Source organism: Hemicordylus capensis, chromosome 3, assembly GCF_027244095.1.
Source record: "Hemicordylus capensis ecotype Gifberg chromosome 3, rHemCap1.1.pri, whole genome shotgun sequence".
Taxonomy (NCBI): domain Eukaryota; kingdom Metazoa; phylum Chordata; class Lepidosauria; order Squamata; family Cordylidae; genus Hemicordylus; species Hemicordylus capensis.
The window spans coordinates 81,538,533-81,553,593 of record NC_069659.1 but is presented as its reverse complement, the minus strand read 5'-3'; the positions used below and the strand labels follow the sequence as shown (position 1 = coordinate 81,553,593).

The window sequence follows — 15,061 nt, the reverse complement described above, 5'->3', positions numbered from 1 at the left end:
TTTGCAGCTCCTCACTGTCTGTTTTGGATTTCACCCTAAATAGTTTGGTATCATCTGCAAATTTGGCCACCTTGCCGCTTACCCGATCTATATCTCTTTGTTGAGAGATGTTGCTTTCAAAAGCTCTTTGTTGAGCAGCTATATGAATTTGCATCCCTAAAATTTCTGTTTTTGGAGAGTTCACAATCCATCTATATACATATATCCATCAGATGACAAGAAGACTGCATATATCAGACACTGCAAATGCTCACAGGAATTTCTGAGAATTCCAAGTCAATATATGAATTGTGTCATACTGGTTGTTTCTATAATCTATGGGCTATAGTAAGACTATATAAGGATGAGGTATAACAGCCAGGGTTTTAGAAGGATATAAAATGTATCAGCCAAGTAGCTGATGGTGTAGAAACAAAGGTAGGAAGAAAAGCTACCCCGTTTTTCCTCTTACCTTGCTTTCTCACAATCACTTCTACCCAGGTTTTCCTCTAACCTTGCTTCCACATAACTGAAAATTGGGAGCACAGCACACACATCTTCCAAATGTGGGTAGAACACAGTTTTTGATTGTGTGAATGAATTCTGTGCTTGTTTCGTGGTCTATGACTTGCATCCAAAGAATGGTGAGTAAAAGCAGAAAATGCTTTAATGCTGTTCTGTGAACATTTAGTAGTCAAATATTTTCCACAGTGCTGCTGCACAGTTTAACAGGAGTTGCTTTAGTATGAGAAACATGGTGAATAAGGAAGATGTAGGTGCTAGCATATAAGCTCTAGTGGACCATGAAAAGGTCTTGGGGGAAAGCTTGTGCAAGCGTTTGCACAAATGGAAGAATTTCTCTGGACTTGGATTTCTGTGATGCAGTGTTTTTCTCTTAGGTCAGATATAGTCCTATGAATGGAAGAGGCTTTCTGCTGTCAGAAGCCCACTTTTAGAACTGAGCCTTGGATTGGAGGAAGCTGCCCTTCACTGGAGTAAAGAATTGCTGGATGCAGCTACCTAACCCTAACCCTAACCCTGCATCGCTCTGGGAGTGAGATTGTCACTGCTGGGGGTGGGGGAGGGGAGAAGGACTACTCCTGGCTCACCCCCCAGCAGCCATCCCTCAGCCACGCAGCATCAGGATGGAGTCATCCCGAAGAAATACCGGGCTAGGTGGGGAGTTATGTGACATGTCTCTGGGGGCCCCTCAAGGCAGTGGGCCCTGAGACAACTGTCTCCTCTTGCCCAATTGTAGTTATGCCCCTGCATAACTCTTATCCTGAGAAGGTAAGATATGGTAGAAGTTGGAACCCTTGGTAGCATGCTGTGATGCACTTGCATAACACTTTGGAGGTAAAGTCATTCACATTCATTATGAGTTGGACTCTATAATTAATGTAGTGTCATTGGGGCCCAGAGTATCATCTGGTCCAGTATTGTTGGATGAGTTTCAGTTGTTGGTGCCTGAGGATGTGGACAAGGTATTCACCTGACTTAGGCTGATGACATACATACTTGACACTTGCCCTTCATCTTTGGGGCTAGATCCAGCAGACTGTAAATGCCTCATTGAGAGAGAGGGCAGTCTTGGCTTTACTGAAGGAAGCTATTTTCTGACAACTCCTAAATAAATCTAATCTAGTCTGGACCCAGAAGATGTTAACAACTATAGGCCTGTGGCTAATATCCCCTTCCTGGGCAAAGACATTGAGTATGTATTGCCTGACCAGCTCCAGATGCTCTCGAAGGAAACAGATTGTCTAGATCAGGGATTCTCAGCATTGGGTCCCCAGGTAGTATTGGACTTCAGCTCCCATAATCCTCAGCCCCAGTGGCCTTTGGTTGGGGATTATGGGAGTTGAAGTCCAACAACATCTGGGGACACAACGTTGAGAATCCCTGGTCTAGATATGGCAGTGGGGAAATAGAATCTATTTCTATTATCCTGTAAAATACATAGGAAATCGAGAGAGCACTTAATTTTACCTTTGGTCTGTTAACAGATGGATCAATCTGCTGAACAACTTATTAAATTTCTACTTTCTGATGAGGATGTTTCAATTTTTAACTCCGTAGCTAAATTTTGCTATATTGCTTTTAAGATGTATAATGAGAATCTATAGTTTCTTAGAAATCTGTTTCACCTTTTGCATGTTTCTTAGAAATCTGTTTTCACCTTTTGCATGAATTGTTTGGTCTAGGACCGTAAATAAAACTTGACTTGACTACATTTCAATCAGGCTCATTTCAATCATTTCATTCAATTGGAACAGATACTGCTTGGGTCACCCTGTAAGATGACTTGTGTTGAAAGAGAGATGGGGGTGGTGGTACAACCTTGTTGCTCCTCTTGGACATCTTAGCAATTTTGGATAACATTGCCCACAGTATCCTTTTGGATAGGTTGGGTGGGTGGGTATGGGAGGCACTGCTTGGTGGTGGTTCTGCTTCTACCTGTATGGCTGATTCCAAAAGGTGGTGCTGGGGGATTACTGTTCAACCCCTTGGAAGTTTAGCTTTGGTGTCCTGCACATTCCATTCTTTCCCCTATTTTGCTTAGCTCCTACATGAAACCACTGGGGGAAGTCGTCTGGAGATTGGCTTGAGGTTTTATCAGTATGTAGATGACACTCAGTTGTATATCACTTTTCCATCAGATGCAGGTGCGGCGGTGACTATTCCGAATCAGTGCTTGGATGCAATAATGGACTGGATGAGGGTGAACAAGTTGAGTATCAGTCCTGACAAAACAGAAGTTCTGTTGGTTGGTGGTTTATCCATCTGGATGAATGATGTTCAGCCAGCTTGCATTCCCCCTGAAAGACCAGGTTCACAGTCTGGAGTAGCTAATTGCTCTGAACTCTGTAAACTGAACTGAACCAGAACTGTCACTAGATGCTCAAGTGGCCTCTGTGTTTCAGAGCACCTTTTATCAGTTTTGGCTGATACACTGGCTGTAACCTTAGCTGGATGGAGATCTCTTGCCCATGCTCTGGTAGTTTCCCACTTACTTTACTGCAATGTGTTGTAGGTGAGGCTGCTTTGAAAATGGTCTGGAAACTGCAGTTGGTCCAAAATAAGGCCTCAGGGTTATTAACTGGGTTGGGCATCTATATATTTAATTCTCTTAGCCGGCATGCGTGCCAGGATTTGGTGGCAGAACTCTCGCAAGAGTTCTTGGCATTGGGCGAGAGTTCGGGGCTAAAAAAAATGGCAGAGGATGGTGGTGGCAGGCTGCAAAACAGCCTGAGGAAGCAGCCTCGGCTGGCGGCTGGGAGGCGGCGGTGGGACAACCTGGCCTGGCCTGGCCAGGCCGTCCCAGATAAGGGGGAGGAGGCGGTGATGGCAAAACCCGGCCTGTCACTGGGGCAGGAGGCGGTGGCCGGATGGCAGGCCAGTCCGTACTGGGTAAGGGGGAGGTGGTGGTGGCAAAGCCCAGCCTGGCTGTCTGGGGTGGGAGGTGGCAGCCGCGGGACGGCCGGTGAGACAAAAAGGTGGCGGGGAAGCAGCGGAGAGACTGGAAAGGGGGTGAGTGGGAAAGAGAGAGTGGGGAAGGAGGGAGGGAGGGAGGGTGGTGGAGGAAGGAGGGGGGAACAGCCGGCCCCAAATAGCACACAGATGCTCTGTGCAGGTCGGCTAGTTTTGTTTATAGTACACCAGTGCTGCACTGGCTCCTGGATCATACTGTATCTGAGTGCAATGCAAAGTGCTGGTTTTAACCTTTAAACCCCTAAATGGTTTGGGACAATGTTCCGAAAGAATGTATCGACCCATATGTCCCTACCCAGATTTTGAGGTTTTCTTCAGAGGCCTTGCTCTGAGTACCCCTGCCACATGAGGTGAGCTCGGTGGCTACTAGACAGAGGGCCTTTTTGGTGAGAGCACCTCATTTATGGAATAGCCTCCCTAGTGAAGCTTGGATGGTGTCATTACATTTTTTTTTCTTTTAGGCACCTTTCTGCTCACTGATGTTTTTAATCTGTTATAGAAGTTTTTAAAATGTGTATTGTTTGGTGGGGTTTTTTTGCAGTAATTTTTAATGTGTTTTAAGTTGTATGTTTTATACTCTTTTATTGTGAATTGACCAGAAAACAATTTGTTATGGAACAGCTAACAAATAACATTTTGTTAAAAGCATACTTTCTTCTACCTAATGTCCTATTTCTGAATAAACTATACAAATTAACATTAGTTTTCTGTACATACTTGATATAATGGGTTCTTTGTTCCTTACCTGCTAAAATTAGACCAAGATTGCAGCTGTGCCCATGGAGTTATTCAAAATGTTACAATAGTGTGTTTGCAAAAAATGAAGGCTTTGATTTCATATATGTGATATGAGAGAGAGAATTAATCTTATTTAGCATGTCCTAGAAAATGTGATAAGATGCAGATAGCTTTTCGGTATAATCTTTCTAAGTCTCCAGTTACCACCGTCTCCAGTTACTACCAATATGTCTGGTGGCGACTCGGAATTGGGCCTTTTTCTATAGCTGCTCCTGGCCTATGGAATGCACTCCCAGCAGATATCCGCAGTTTAGACTCACTGTCAGCCTTTACAAGAGCCCTAAAAACGTACTTGTTTGGCCTGGTTTCCCAAGGTTTTTAAATTGTTTTTAAAGTATTTTAAATGCTTTTAAATTGTTTTTTGTTTTTATATTGTTTTTAGCAGTTTCTTAAATGGTGTGTGTTTTTAAATTTGTTGTCATCCAGAGCCTTTGGATGAGGCAGTTTATAAATGTAATAAATTAATAATAATAAGAACAAAATATGGGCTGTTGAGTGTTCTTAATACCAGAACTGACTTATTCCTGGCAGAGACGCACTTAATAAAACATAAATGTAGAAAGCAACACTTTGTTAAAGTAAAAGTCTTTTTACTATTAATATACAAATGGTGGAGAGTGACAAATAATTGATAGAACTGTAATCCATACTTTCAATGTCTTTCATAAATACAAAACTTCAGCATCTGCAGTATCTTTTTTTTTTTTTACAGTTTAGATATATATACAGCATTTCAGAGGGACATAAAATTTTGAAACAATAAACAAACTTGCTCCAGTGGTAGCTAACTTAGCCAGAACTAACTCAGGTGGCAGATACCATATATTGACTCTTGAAACAACATAACTAACAAAAATTGGTATGTTTTAGATTATACTGTACACAGAATCCAAAATACATACCCCAACAATCATTGTAGCAGGAAGCTATTCTTAATCTTGTCTAAGTAGCCTATATGTCTGGCATGAGCAATGGCATTTTCCAGAAGGGTTCAAATTCGTCTTTTGCGTTCTTGATTTATATACATTCAGAGCTTCATGTGAATGCAACCGAAATAATTTGCAGGATTTAAAGTTGTTTCATCCTCTTAAATTTCCCTTAAAAACATAATCAGACCTTTCCCTTTTTGTCCCATTATGGCCCTCTCTGCGTGTTAGCTTCTCTGCCAGCATTTCTCTCCATCTTTTGCCTCCATGTCACCTGCTGCTTTCTCTTTGGCTTACACCATCATCCTTTGCATCTGCTGTCTTAATGTCCCTATTTTGTCACTGCTCCCTGCGTGGCATCACTGTAACATTCTCAATTCCACCTGTGTTCTTAAAACACAAATGTGGTAAGATACAATGGGCATAATTCACCCAAAGTTCAGCAGTTTTAAGTTGCATTGATTTCAATGGGAAAGTTAAAGCACATGCCTAAATGTCCCCTATGAACTTTAATTGGCTGGCTTTTGGCTGGATCATGCCCATTTTATTTCATTTCCTACAGTTATGATAAAACCTATATCAAAGCTTAAATATCATCCAGAAAGGGACCATGGGTTTTTGTTTTTTTTAAGGGGACAAACTATAATTGATACAAATTGTATTGATACAAATACTGCTGTGAGACCTCAGTTGCCTCAGCAACTGTTTGATCAGGTTGTGACAATCTGTATATAAATCAATCATTTATAGATGAATGATGGAAATATTGAAAAATTAATAGTGTATAGTTGCTTTGCATCAGCAGCCAATTTCAATATGCAGCTCCTTACAATAAATCTTGGAAAGTGGTTCAAAAAGTGTGTAGAAGCTTCTTTAATGTAATTTTGTTATAGAAGTATACACATGTTGATCTTAACCAGTCTCGTTTCCATGTATTTGCCTGCACAAAAATGAACTTAAAAGAAGAAAACAGATCAAATATATATAATGGCTGACATGACACACAGTGGAACGGAGCAGCTGTGCACTGTGTCCGGACAGCTTTGGACTCAGGCAGCCCAGTACTGTTGAGAATAGGAGTGCACAGCAACGCTACCACAGCTTTCCCCCTTGCCATGAATGGGAGAAACTGTGGAAGCAACCATCTATTTTCTACAGCATTGGAACTGCTTTATGGGTCCACAGCAGCCCAATGTGGCATGTAGCAGTTCTGTACTGCTACAGATAATGTCAGCTATCATGTCTTGTTCAGACAGAGCTCACACTATTGTCATTTGTGATTTACAGAAAATCTAATCCATTGCTTTTTAAAGTTCCAAAATATATCAAGCTTTTGGATTCACTCTGATGAGAAGATGAAACCATGCAAAGGGCTAGAATTATCTAGCCTACAGATTCTGATTGAAGGACAGCTTATCCAATCGAACTAAATACCTTCAAGGACCCTTTGAATTATTTTGTGAAATGTGCTATATTTTTATCTCTTAGAGTGAGTAGGGTGATCATAGTAGCCTGTGATTTTAGGTCAGTGATGCAGAGATCTTGTCACCACCGCATGCACAGAAATAATTGAAGTGGTAGGTAAATAATTTATGGTAATAACTAAAGCACAGGCAGTGAATTCAGTACTAGCTTTGCAAGGAATATTCCTAATGGTTTTAGTTTTCATAGAAAATGGAAGGAAAGTCCTTTGAGGATCCTTAATGTAAAACAGACAAATGTTTAGGGTTAAGGGAATAATTAAAAACTTGGAAGGCTATTTTGGCATAAGAATGTTCTAACAACATTGTCCATAAGGATTGGTCAAATAAGAAAATCTCTCAAAAGCTCATAGCATTAGGCTTTTTGAGGTGTTCATTCATGTACAAAGAACATATGTGTGTGAGAAGGTGGCATTGATATGACAGGCTTCAACCCAATCTATGTATGTTCATTAGAATGGTGCAGGAGGCCCATATATGAAGCTGTATATGGGATGGGGAGGGTATCTTTACATACATTCTACAGAACATGTCGGTTGCCACCCCAACCATGCACAGTCATTGTATCCTGAGGACTGCCTGAAAAGGGCTATTAACATGGCTTTTGCTTTTCTTACTGACTTTTTGTAGGAGATGACACTTTGCTGGAGTTTTTGTCTTTGAAACGCCTCCTCAAGAGTTCTGATTCATAGGTAACTCTCTCCTGACTGAAATTTGAGCACTGAAGTCTATACACACAAGTACATTTCGCAACATACAAAACAAATGTGAACAAATAGCGGCTTTGCCACATCTTAGGTAGATGGGTTTTTAATGGTTAATGTGGATGAATGATAATGCCCAGGTTTATTTTCATTTCTGGGAAGGGAAGTATGAGGTTCTTCATTAGCTGAAACAGGGCAAATTTTAGATAAATAGTTGAAGAAGGGCTGTTGGTGTTTTTGCTTTACTGAAGCAGAGGGGCATGCTACCCAAAGGCACAAATACATCTTAATTATCTAAGTAACAGGGAAAATTGACTCACTGATTGGCACTTAAATAAAGAATATTTCACAATCGTAAAAAAAATAACAGTTTTCTGATACACAATAGGTTCTAAGCAAGAAGATATTTAGTGGAATTTATTGTTATAGAACAGCTGTTATATATATTTTTCTTTTTAATTTTATTGTGTGCCTAAGTAAGCTGTATATACTTATGGAAATACAGAAATTCTATTCCACTCCTATAAACTGTTTAGGATAAATCATACTACATTCTTGCATGGCCCTATATGGTGGGATTTTTGTTCCCAAATATTCCTTAGGTTTCAGGCACCAAGATCAAAGCTGCAAAAAGAAGAGCCTTTTTAAAACATTGTGCCTGGTCTACAGATAGCTACAGAGCTGTAATGCTCTGCCATAAGAAGTTTGTGATCTCCTTAAATGCATTTAAGAAAATTATCTTCAAATAAGGAACATCTGATCATTGCATTTGGCCTCTTATAGCCAGCCTTAGGAATAAGACCTAGAAGGTTGTTTGTTTGTTTGTTTGTTTTTGGACATAACCAGAATGAGCATCAAAAGGTGAGTCCACATGTATGCCTTCATTAATTAAATTATTCTTCATCATATATTGGAGATTGTACATTGAAATAGTGACAGACAGCAATTAAAAGTGTTATGGGAAATCCAACTTTATCTTCTAAAAAAAAATCCCAATGTACTTTAAAAGAGATTGTCTTTGCACCATCTGTATCAGTAGTGGTGCATGCCAGGATCTGAATTCATTATCTAGCCACTGCTGAGTGGCAACCTTGAGGATTAGTGATATTGGTCAATAATGTCACTGGTTCATGCTCTTTCAAGGAATTGAGCTTTGTGTAGTTCTGTGCAACTCCTGCCTCTGCCATCAAGTAATGCCCTCTTCTAATGGGCATCTTCCACCCTCATTTGCCACTCAGCAGTAGAACAGAATAGTAATACGAGTAGCAATAGTGCATTCAGTCTTAGACATTCACCACCACTGTGCCAAGTGACAAAGAACATCAAAGATTGAATGGGATGCAAGGCCCAACATTAATATACTTTACTTTGTATTACTTTTACTGATAGCTATGTTAGCATGACTCAGATGACATTTTATACTAACTCATTTACTCTCAGGTAGTGAAATGTGACATTTATATTTTTAGGAATACTCTTATCTGTTAATGGGGGAAAGAACACCCAATTTATTCCTGTTCTCTACATACCTTATAAATTATCATGTGTTGTTCTTCCACTGGAAACACTGATATTTTGTTAGATGGTTTGTTCTGTAAAATTCTGATCTGTATTTGCCATGTTTGACCTAATTCCAAGAAGAAAGGCTTAAAGCCCTACATACCAACTGAAATTTAACTAATAAAACAATCCTATCCTGTTTACCTTGAAATAAGCCCTACCATGTCCAATAGGGTTTACTCCTAGGTAAGTGTGGATAAGAGTACAACCTAAGGGCACTGTCCCCAAATGGTTCTGTAGTATTTTGTACAAACTTACACAGCAGTGAGACAATCACAGGCTTACATGACATAATAACCACCCATGCTGCTGCTAGTGTCTAACAAACACTCCCACAATACTGCACAACAAGGCTCTTCTGCTACTCTTTATGCTTGTGCAATCACATGTCACCATACTGCTTGCATTGGAATAACACAAGTAATATCACATGTGACTTCAGAATAATAATAACAGAAGAGGCATGTGGAGAAGCACCATGGGCATGTTTCTTAGATGGTCACATGGCATGGACAATACTAAATCACCCTCATCAACCTGCACAGCAGGTTGGTGTGATTTTTTTTTAATGGTCCTTCTCCTTTCTATTACTTAAATAACATTTCAATCAATAGCAGAAGAGGACCTGACTTCAGTTTGTTTTTATTTTGGGACATCATTGATACATGGACTTAGCAATAACTGCTATTTTAAAAAAGAGTCCAGTCCAGCAGAAAGCTTCCAGAATATTACTAATAAATACCAGTCCCAGGAAGAAATTGATAAGAAAATCAGTATAAGCCATGTAGAGATCTGCTAATTGTTTTGCCTGCTAAGACAAGTTTGTTAAAGAGCAATCTTACAGATCCAAGCTTTCTGGTTTTCCCTAAGCATAGGACTAATAACATAGCAACACAAGCCCCTTGATTTGAATTTCTGTATCTTAAATTTTCTTAACTTGACCCAGTTTCTTGTTCAATCACAGTTTAACATTCAAAAGGGAAAAAAAAGATTTTAACTGTTTAGCAAATCAATTTCCAAATCTATTAAGAAGAAAAAAAATCATTATTAACCTTGATCACCTGTGGCTGAAAATAACATCAAATGACCAAATATTATTTATCTCTTTCATCCTCACTGGTTGCATAGCCATCTACTTACTCTCTACAAAGTCAGCATTTCTACCCAAGGTTATCATGGTAGTATGGGAAAATATGAATACTGGGAATCCTGAATATTGGGAACCTGTTAGTTGTTTAAATATTACACACCCTATACTGATATGAATTCATGTTGGAATGGGTTATTTTTATTTTTAGGCACAATGAGCCATATTTCCTTCTGTTGTCTCTGACAAGAGGGGATATAAGAGGAAATATTCATTGGGCCAGTTTGGATGACATTCTTCCATCCCAAACAATTACAAGGAAAATATACTGAGAGCACACCTAGGTGGGCAGATTTGGCTTTTAAAAAAGCCAAATGCTGGCTTACAGCCCATTTGACCCACGAGTATACCCCTTAGGTTCTGGCAACTCTGGAGCACACCCATCCTGATGCAATTTGCATATGTCCTGATGTCCTCTTGGTACATTCCTTTATAGAGTGTGCTGGAGAGCAGCTTGAAACGAAACGCAAGATGCTTGAAATGTTTCATTGAAATGGCAGCCAAGTTGGCTGTTTCAACAAAGCAAACACAAAATATTTTGAGTGTTTCCAGCGCCATTTTGTAGGGTCGTTTTTCAAGGGCCTACCAACTGAGGTCACTGGGTAGATCAGGTCTCTGAGTTGGGCTGACATGGAGTGGAGGCCTGGTCTACCTGCAAACCCCAATTGTGCTCTCCCAGAAAAACAAGGCTACAAAATCGTGCTCAAAACGCTCAGAACATTTCAACTCGAAATGGGATCATTTTGTTTTGAGCTCAAAAGAGGCCTTTCATTTTGAAGGGCATTTTGTCTCAAGCTCAAAACACTCTGAAAAGCCTGTTTCAAGCTAGAAAACTTTTGAGCTCAATGTAAAATAGTATTTGGGTTGTGAGTAGAGTGGTGATTTGGAAAAACCACATTTCTCTTACAAAGGAAGGCACCAGGAGGATGTCAGGATGGGTGCACTCTCAGCATGTCTCCCTTTTAATTGCATGGATCAGAAAGTAATGGTCTGAACGGACTCTTTGTTAGATGTGGTTCAAATTTTTATTCCTCATGTTAATAATTGGGATTCATTTATTGTGGTAAATATCTTAAGGGATTGAATAAGCATTAAAACAAATCACAATAATGAGAAAGACAATACAGATGTTTAATTTTCATATTTTCCTATTATATTGAAATCTGTCTTTTCGTGATGATTGTTTTCATTATAAATTAAGTGTTGTTATAACTATTCCTAAACTAAAAAGAGAAAAAAGTGTAGAAATTAGGGCAAATACTTAATAGTTTACACCATCAGTACATATTTGGGCCTGAATCGAAAGAGCCATGTGACTGGTTCCTCATATGCAAAAGCTTTGGACTTGTGTTTTCTCATATTGTATGACAACCTGTTTTGAAGGTGAGAAGTTTCCAAAACATTTTGTAATATTGCAGCATGAAGTGACTACTGCCCAAAGGGGTAAAAAATGAAAATCCAGCTGGGCATAGATATTCCAGAAGTAGCTCTTTGGATTCTGCCCTACAGGTTTAGAGAAATAACTTGTTAAATGAAAACAAAGACGTTTATTTTTGTACTAAATGAATGAAAATAAAGAATGTGCAATATTCTCTTTTATAAATAGATAGTGGCATCTCTGTTGAGCTTGTATTTATTGTTAAGATTTCCTTTTAAGCTGAGTGCAATGGTAATAATTCAGATTTTATTTTCTCACAAAATAAATTCTGACATTTTTAGCGAACAGACAATCTTTTGAACAAAAATAGAAAATATCTGAAGTGCTAACATTTCTGTGGAATGTGAGAGATGATCAAGATTTTTGTCAAAATAGTTCACACCTTTGTTAATTTCTGTACACCAAACCTATGAACCCTTCATTGTATTTAGGAACTGGTGTGAAAGTGCAGGGTTATCACCATGCAGAAGTCTGTTGTGTCAAAGGTCAACTGTAGCTGAGGTCACTATTTAGCCTTTGCCAGCCACATATATCTAATTTCTAACTGAGACTGATATATTATATATATATATATATATATTTATTTATTTATATATATTTTTATTTTTATTTTATTTTAAAGGCAACCAAAATCTTTTAAAATTGCAAATACAAACAAATATAAATGTATATGGCACTTTCTCTCATGGGTTTAACTTCCATTATAAGAGGTGCAGCTGTCTCATGTACAATCTGTGGCTAAGGGGGTATCTTGATGTTTTATAAAGAGATTTTTTTCCCAGCAATAAAATAAATTACAATATTTATATTGGCTGATTTGCCAAACTGAGATCACGGGACTGATGTCAGCCAGGACTACAGACTAAAACTATTGAAATAAAATGAAAACGGACAGTCAACAGAAGCAGTTTGAACTACTTCTATGAATTATTCCATCTTAAGTTGCCCCCCAAATTAAGGTCAGCTGTAAAGTTTTGGTCACAGATTTATTTGAATCCAAATTCCAAATGCTTGTTTCTCCCCTCTAGACAGCCGTAGTTGTTGCATTATGCTTTGCTATCGTCTTCTTTCGACTGGATGATGTCATTAGAGACTTTGATTTCTATAGTTTCTGAATTTAAAACTTCTTTTCCATTTTCTTCCTTTAATGGCAATTTCCTGTGATCAAATGAGAATAAATAAAATACTAGTTGTTGAAAACCATGCAGTTTGAAAAGGAGCATTCTCACAAATGACAACATGTTATGAAATGCAAGTTCACTTGTTATGCAAGACAAGTTCACTACTTACCAGAAAGAGCAGAGGCTTGTGCCTTACTGTCACCCCAGGCAGCTTACAAATTGCTGCCCCACCCTGTATGTGACCGGCAGTGAGGCAAACCCAGCAGTTATGCTGTCTCATCCCTGCCTCTCTAACCCTTCCCCTGGCCAGCCAACTCAGTGCCCCTGGGCCTGAAGACTAACACTAAGTTGCTGCCCCTCTTCTCCTCACCTGCCTTTTGACAAATGGCGTGCAGGCCCAGCTGGCAATGGCGCATGCTGGCTAGTCTCTCTATCCTTCAACAAACCTTTGTGCATTGTCCCCTCCATTTTGGGCATCAACAAAGCACAGAATTAGTTGCTTTAGCAGCTGCTGCTACAGGGCCGACTGCCGGCTGTGACTGGCATGCCACACCTTGCCGTAGCAGGCAGTGGACATCTAGGATTAGCAGAGGTGGTCTTCTTGGCCCTACCGGTTGGCTGGCTATTTCTCACATGTGCGCATTTTTTTCAGAATCTGCATGTTCAAGAGAGAGAGACAGAGAGAGCCAGCCAGCCAGCAGAGCCAAAGAAACCTGTGCCATTGATCCTGGATGTCTTCTGCCTGCTACAGCAAGCAGTGACATGCCAGAGAGGCATCAGACATTGTAGTGGGCAGTCTTCTTAGCATTGTGAGTGCCACTCAGAATCATTTTACATGCCACACTTTGTACCCATGCCATAAGTTACGAACCCATGGTATACAGAAGTGGCTGTCCAGGGCTTCAGACAATGGTCTTTTCCTGCCCTACATGGAGGTGCCTGAGATTGAACCTGGGACCTTTTGCATGTAACACATGAGCTTAACCACTCAGCTATGACATGTTCCCTGTTTAAACATTATGGCAGCCTGTTCAAACACTTCACTTGAAATGCATTGCAGACTTAAGGCGATTCAAAGAAACATTTCTCTTCCACAAAAATGGTCACAAAATAAAATCCACATCTCCAGGTTGATATCAGTAGGCATTGGTGCCAAGTTTGAAGATGTTAGATATTTTCCTTTACTATAATATATATATAGTATTTCCATTACTTTGTACAATAAAGTTCATATGGAACTGCATTAATGTTTGAGATTCTCAGAGGACATATAATAAATTGTGCACCAATTAATAAATCCAGAAAACTAGATATTTTCATAAAACACTATCATGACTGAGTCATTGTAGCATATACTACAAATTAATTTGCTTCATTCTCAATGTCTAAAATTAATATTACTTATTGTTATAATATGAAATTCAATAAATATGTAGGGTTCAAATCATCTCATTAGCTGCTGCTGCAGATGGCCTACTATGAAGCCTCACATCTTAGGGATATTTTGTGTTTAATAGTAGGGATGTGCAAAACGTTTCGGGCACAGAACGATCTGTGCCCGAAACGACCAATTTTGGGTGATTCGGAGCCGAACCGAATCACCCATGATGAGACCCGATAATTTTCGGACCCGAAACGAATCACCCGTTTCGGGTCTGAATTTTTCGGGTGTTTCGGGTCTCCTTTTTGTGCCCTAGAAAAGTGCCAGCCTTGTCTTCTTCTTCCCCCTCCATTTTCAGTTTGACGTCTCTTTGAATTTCCCGCCTTTTTGCCTCCATTGATTTCAATGCAGAAATTGCTTTCCTTTTACTTTAATTGAAAAGTTCCTGGGGCCAAAAGAGTGGGGTGGGGTGGTAGTGCCTAATGGGTGGAGGCTACCACCCCAATTGCAGAGTGATTGGGCAGAGGGCTGATTTTTGGTGAATTTCTGAAGTTTACGTGTCTTTAAGGTTTCCCCCCATTAAGTATAATGGAGGGTGTATCGCTTCATGTCGGGGGGAAAGGTGTGGCCTAGAGCAGTGTGGGGTTGGTGGCAGTGCCGGGTAGGGGCAAGGAAGCTACCTGAATTTTTTCAAAGGATTTGGGCAGAGGGCTGATTTTTGGTTAATTGTTTATGCGTCTTTAAGGTTTTTCCTCATAAGTTATAATAGAATGGAGCTTTCAGCAGCCCCATAAGTGCACTTGGGGGGTGCTGGGGTGGCCCAGAGCGAGTGGTGGTATAGTGCATGTAGGGTGCCAACCACCCCCATGGGTTTCTAACCCATGGTGTACAGGGGTCTGTTGTTTCTGAGGTATTCTGAGTGTGGATTCTATGATAGCAAATGAAATGTAATTTTCAATTACACACCATGAATCCACTCTAATTTGCTATCATAGAATCTAAACCTTAAAGACATGAGCAAAATTCGGGCACAG

General features: G+C 39.8%; 1 protein-coding gene across 1 annotated transcript in view; it reads right to left on the bottom strand.

Moving 5' to 3' along the window:
* Positions 1-4,838: 4,838 nt before the first annotated feature.
* The window catches only part of NCAM2 (neural cell adhesion molecule 2), a 380,393-nt gene continuing 370,170 nt past the window's right edge, over positions 4,839-15,061 (bottom strand). The window contains exon 18 of the mRNA XM_053305112.1: positions 4,839-12,683. Within this exon, the coding sequence (XP_053161087.1) occupies positions 12,572-12,683 (112 nt within the window). The 3' untranslated portion in view covers positions 4,839-12,571. The remainder of the gene's footprint in view (positions 12,684-15,061) is intronic.